At 59.8% G+C, this 6,000-nt stretch overlaps 1 protein-coding gene across 3 annotated transcripts in view; it reads left to right on the top strand.

Moving 5' to 3' along the window:
• Window positions 1-285: 285 nt before the first annotated feature.
• The window catches only part of LOC129066476 (endoplasmic reticulum-Golgi intermediate compartment protein 1), a 77,039-nt gene continuing 71,324 nt past the window's right edge, over window positions 286-6,000 (top strand). For 2 of the 3 annotated variants that reach the window (XM_054568040.1, XM_054568041.1), the window contains exon 1: window positions 288-423. In XM_054568040.1, coding sequence (XP_054424015.1) covers window positions 404-423 — 20 coding nt within the window. In that variant the 5' untranslated portion in view covers window positions 288-403. Of the gene's footprint in view, window positions 424-6,000 lie in introns of all 3 variants that reach the window. The other variant, XM_054568039.1, reaches the window with a different exon arrangement.

The following is a 6,000-nucleotide window of genomic DNA, read 5'->3' as shown; positions in this document are numbered from 1 at the left end:
TGCAAGCAACAGAGGCTCAGAGAGGCAGCGGGGTTTACCCGAAGCCGCAGAGAGAGGGAGAGGGTGAAGGAACACACAGTGGGGGCCTTGGCAAGGGCAGTGGCGTCCTTAAGGGCTCCCTTCCCCTCAGAGAGTCTCGACTTCCAAAGGCCTGCCCTTCCCCCTCCGGGCCCGCGGGCCCCTTAAACCAGGCGGCGGAAGGGGCGTCCGGGCCGGCGGCGCCCAATGGGCTGCGCGGAGCGTCACTTCCCGGCGGCGGCGGGCGGCGAGCGGCCGGTGTCGGGGCGGGGGGCGCCCGGCGGGGGCGGGGCGGCCGGAGGAGGCGTTGGCAGCCGGCAGGACCCACGCGGCGCCGCGGCCCGCCTGGCCTGCAGCGCTCCCATCCCTCGGCGGCGACGGCACGATGCCCTTTGACTTCAGGAGGTGAGTGGGGCGACCCCGGCCGCCGGGAAGCCCGGTCCGCAGGCGCTGGGGGTGCCCGGGCACGCTGCGGAAGCCTCCTGCCTGGCACGCACCAGCAGCCCCTGCCCCGTGCATGCCTTGGCAGGCCCTCGGGAACCCCGGGCGGCCCCTGCCGCACACAAAGCCAGCCCGAGCCACGGACGGCCCCCTCGTGCAGCCCTTCACCTCCCGGGGTAAAGCCACCCACCTCGGGCTGCCCCATGCCTCCCTTCCGCGGAGCCCCCTCCCCCGCCTGCCCACTTCCCTGCAGCAGGTCCTCACACTTCGCAAGCCTGCGCCCCTCTCCCACCATTCTGGGACAGAGATTTGCTCCCTCCTCCAGACAGGAGCCCCCGTAGCCATCTCTTTCCTGCCCTCTGCAGAGCCTCCTTCCGGGGACCCCACCCCAGCTGACAGGTGCGTCCTGGACACCTTGTAGGAGCCCCCAGGGACCCGCAGGCTCTGCAGCCCATCTCGCCACCAGCGGGGCAGCTGAGGGGTTTTAGGTTACCACAGACTCAGGCTGCCCCCGGCGGAGCAGACAGAGCAGGAGCCTGTCCCCAAGCCAGTCCTTGTCCTGTGCTCTGGGTATGGGGGTGCCATGGCGAGGGGAGAGGCCATGAAGCCTGGGGCAGTGCTGTGCAGGGGCCCCAAGGGCCCGCCTGGGCTTTCTCCAGTCCCCACAATGGGTCCTTTGTGGGTCCAGCCGCCTCATGGTGCACATTGTCCTGGGCTAGGCCTTCTGGAAGCCTGCCTGGGAAGGGGTCTCCGCCAGACTAACCCATGGGACATGGAGCCCCAGGGATGCCCTGGCCTGACGCGCCACTCACAGTGTCTGGTCAGGAAAACAGCGTCGGTGTGGGTGGGAGCCGAGGTAGAGTCCGGGCCCTGCCCCTTGCACTAAGCAGCGGGCTGTGCCCTGGAAGTCAGGGAGAAGCGTCTGCCCGCAGGTCCCAGCCCTCTCGGACTCCCCGTGCCGCCACCTGCGGAAGGGGGCTAACCATCGAGGCCCACCTGTGAGGCCTGAGTGCAGGCTTAGAACTCGGACGTGGGAGTTAGCGGGCGAGAAGCTTCTCTATGAGGCCATTTCCTTGGCTACAAAACGGGATCCTGGGGCTCACCTCCCAGAGGGCCCACTCCTTCCCTGAGTGCCCGTCCCGCCCTCCAGGTGTGAATGAAGTCAGGGCAAAGTGACAGCCTTCTCTGGAAGAAAAGCCTGGCAGCGACCCCCGTGGCAGGGGGGCACAGTGGGAGTTAGGCCTGGCAAGGGTGGCGGCCTTGGGCCTCTCACGCTGGCTGACGTGGTGCTCCAGCCTGTCTGGGCGCTGAGGCCGTCTCGTGACCATCTGCAAGCTTCCTGCACCTTCCGTGCAGCCCTGGGGCTGGCACCAGGTCCCGGACAATTGCTCGCAGACACAGGGCAGTTTGGAACAAGGAATCCCCCCTGCTGGACTTTGGGGGGCAGGAGGTCCTCCTACTGACATTAACATTCCAGCCGTGAGAGCCCCAGTTGGCACCTGGATGCCTGGCTGCGCAAAGCCTCCCCTTACCCAGGCCGATAATTCCGGCCCCTTCCCCTTCCCCATGTGAGTCAATGATTTTTGACCTTGGGGGCATCATGGCCTGTACGTAATCCCCTCATTTTAAGAGGCTGAGGGTCTTGCCTGGGGCCTCACAAGTGCGAGCTGAAGGGTAGGCCAGGGCCCCGGTCACGCCGAGTCTGACCAGGTGCCCCTTGAGTTGGCAGTTTGGAGCATTCAGTGGCATGGGGACCCCAGCTTAATGCAGTGCTTTAATCAGTCCCTTGAGGGTGTGGGCTCACCTCCTGGCAGGGAATTTGGATTTAACCCGTTCCATTCCCTCCTTGGAGGACGAGCCCCATTTGTGTCCAGAAACCTGCGTTTTGTAAAGGTCTATTAACTCCAGGGCGCAGGCTTGAAGCAAGGCCCCACCATCCCAGACACCTTCCTTGTCTCGGTACAGAGGCATCAAGTGTTTACCGTGCGCAGCCCTCAGCCCGTGCCCCTCCGCGCCCCCGAAAGCACTGGAGGGGAGAAGGGAGGCGGGCATAGGGCATTGCCCTTGTCACCCGTGAGAGAGAGTTTTAATCTCATTTTAAATCAAAGGATGGGAGACCATTTGCTCAGGGCCATGGTGAGCTGGTGAAGCTGGGGTTTGAATTTGGGGCTGTTAGCTCCAAAACTTTAGCCCTGGGAGGAAGGGGAGGGTTGGTAGGGCCCCACAACCTGTCACATCTATTAAGAACGGGGAGCGGAGAGCGCACACTCTGATGGCACCTCCTCCCCCACTTCAAGGCTGGGGGCAGGGGGTTAACCAGGCTTCCTGCTCTGTTTGCTCTCCTTAAAACAAAATCAGGATTTTGCCCTTCCTAATCGATACTCCTTGTTTTCTTACTGTCCACGGGGCCTTGTGCAACTGTCGTCCGATGTGCTTTCCTGTCTGTAATATGGCGATGAGAGAGTTGGGAGGATTTGTTGGGAGGATTAAATGAGATGATGTGTGTGCAGCATTGAGACACAGTTAAGCTCCCAGTGCATTTGGGCCATTGTTTTCATTATTTGCGTTATTTTGCAGAAGCCCCTGTATTCTCTAACACGACATAATTCACTTGATTTATTGTGCTTATTCTCTTTCTCCCTCCCGTTAAAACAGGAGCTCCGGAGGGCAAAGACTTGCATCTGTTTATTCACTGGTATCTTCTAGAACAGGGCCTGGGCCACACTGGCTCCTTGGAAGTGCTTCTCAAGGAAGCCAGATGCAGGGTGTGATTTGATAGCCAGCTCTCCCTTCACTGGGCAGGTCTTCAGCTACTGGTGATTTTTTTTTCCCCCTTCTTTCCTTGAATCTGCTCTAAATTATTGGGGGAGGGGCGGGATCCAGAAGAAGGATCTTGGGCCTCCAAAGGTTACTTTTGTTTGCTTTGCTTCTGTTGCATTGTGTCATTAATTGCTGAACACTGCAATTGGACACTGTAGTTGTGGAACTGGGCTTGTGACCCAGATCCGGGGGCATTGGTCCAGACCGGACCCAGTTCCTGGTGGCCGGGCACGAGTACCACCTGCTGCCTCCCTGAGTACCACCTGCTGCCTCCCCGCTCTGCCTGGGCCAGGCGATGGGGCGGTTTCTGCCGCCCGGGCCCAGCGGAGCTTGAGCGCTGCTTTCGGGGAGGCAACAGTGGCCGGCTCCCCCACAGCAGGGGCCCCCGAAACCCCAACACCTGGGGGGTGCCCCTACCCTGCACTGACCAGCTGTGTCCTGTGACAGGTGACTGCAGCCTAGAGATGCAGTTTCTTCCTTTTAAAGGGGATCACGACCTTCACTGATTCACCAGGAAGGGCAGGTACAGGGGCAAGGGAGGTGTCCCCTGCAAGGCAGGGCCGGCTGCGTGACCTCAGGGGCCGAGTGCACAATAAGATGAAGAGCCCCCCGCTGGGAAAGTGTTAAGAATTGGAGGACAGCTGCAGCAGAGCTTTAAGGGCTCGCGAGCCCTCCTAAGCACGGGACCACGTGTGACTTGCACAGGGCGCACACCCGTGTTGCCGGCCCTGCGGCGGCGCCATGCCTGCGCCCTTCCAAGTGGCCGTCCCTCCAGGAGACCCCGGCCCTCCAACCCTGGAGGAGCCCTGATGAGTTTTCCAAAGCTGACCAGGTTTTTTTCATTTCCTGGTTTCAGCCTTCAAACGGGGCCCATTGCTTTGAGGGTCAAGTACAAATTTCTTAGGTCCCTCTGCGGCCTTGCCTGAGGGGTCCCCTGCAGACCCCTGTAGGCCCTCCTCACTGCCTACACTCAGCCAAGGGCCAGCCACCGTGGACCTGGGGCGGGGGTGCAGGGCGGGGAGGCTCTGAGCCTAGAGTTCACACTTGGCAGATTGTCGCTGACTTGAGTCTCTGCTTGTCTGCTGGGTCTCACTCCAGAAAGAACTTGGGAATGCTGATGGGAACACAGACTTTACAAGTTTTTAAAAATTTAAGTAAACTGAAAAAAAATCTAATAAAGAGTAGACCAGAGGAAAAATTATGTGGAAATCAAGCCGGTATTTCGAGGGTGTTGAGCACTCACTAGGCCTGGACCCGCTGTAAGGATCTTACCTGTATCAACCCGCTGAATCCCCTAACAGCCTGATCAGGCAGATGCTGCCGTCCCCCCCACCCCCAGAGGAGCCCGTGGGGGTGCAGAGGGGGAGCACATGCGTGGGCAGAAGGCGCTGGGCCTGGAGCGCTGCCCTCTGGCCCCAGAGCCCCACTGGTGACCCGTGGGGCTCGTCTCTGATGCTTTCCCCTTCCGCTCACCAAGTTCAGAGAGGCTGCAACTCCTCTAATTGGATTCATTGACTTTCCTGTCACTAATCCTTTCCTAACAGTGCTCATTAAGAGGCTTAAAGTCGTCCATCTTTTATTTTTATTTTTAATTTTTAATTTTTTATTTTTTAACACTAGCCTCCTGTGGCCTGACACCCAACTGTGAAGTTGGCTTTAAAGTCCCCGCCCTGCGGCTTCACACCGACTGAGGGCATCAGCCCAGGTTCCCCTCCTCGGCCCCGGGGCTGTAGAGCGAAGAGCGTGTGTTTACCTGCTCGCCTGGGCACAGGATGGGATGGGAACTCTCCTCCCGAGGCGGCTTGGATTCCTGGCTGTGACACCACAGTGTCTTGAGCTGGGCCTTGAGCCAGCTGTGGCCTCGGGAGTTCGAGTCCCCGTCTGGTAATCCTTTCATACTGCTGTTTGGAGTTGCTGCCGGCAGTTTTCCTCAGGCCTTGACTGGGAGGCAGGCAGGGTGTGAGGAGGGCATTTGGGGTGAGGCTCACCTGCTACCTCTGTACCAGCTCACCTCCGCTGAGACTGTATGGTGGGGTGACTCAAAGTCCCCAAACTCAGGCTGCACTCCAGACCCCATAGTCAGGCTTGGGGAGGGTGGGGGGACGGGTGGCGGGCGTCAGAGAGCGGGGGAGGAGGGGAGAAAAACATGACCAGTTGCCTCTTGCATGTGCCCCAAATGAGGACTGAACCTGCAACCCAGGCATATGCCCGGGCCAGGAATCGAACTGGTGATCTTTCACTTAGCAGGATGACACTCAACCAACTGAGCCACACTGGTCAGGGCCAGGCGTCAATATTTTTAAAGTTCTTCATGTGATTTCAGTGCACAGCCAAGACTCCGGAGGTTGCCCTAAATCCTGAGAACCCATAGTAAGGTGGTCCTTGGAGGGGAGGCTGGGGGTTGGAGCCTGGTCCCACCTGGCGCTGCTGCGTGACTTTTGGCAAGAAGGTTCCCGGCTCTGAGACTTTGCTCACCAGTCAAGTGGTCCACAAGGGGCCTTACCTTTCCACTGATACCCTTGCCCTTGAAAGTGGGGCCCCTAGACCAGCAGCTGTAGCATCCCCGGAGCTTGTTAGAAATGCGGTCTCAGGGCCCCCACCCCTGCCCTGAGCCTGAACCTAAGTAACGAGATTCCCAGGGCATTTGGATGCTTCGTAAGGACCAAGCACTGCTCTGTGTGACCAGCTAGACGTAGCATCTCCCAGCCTGTGCTCCTCCGT

This window comes from Pteronotus mesoamericanus, unplaced genomic scaffold, assembly GCF_021234165.1.
Source record: "Pteronotus mesoamericanus isolate MK-2021 breed Mesoamerican mustached bat unplaced genomic scaffold, CSHL_Meso_final contig_2, whole genome shotgun sequence".
Taxonomy (NCBI): domain Eukaryota; kingdom Metazoa; phylum Chordata; class Mammalia; order Chiroptera; family Mormoopidae; genus Pteronotus; species Pteronotus mesoamericanus.
This window is presented reverse-complemented; position numbering and strand designations above follow the sequence as displayed.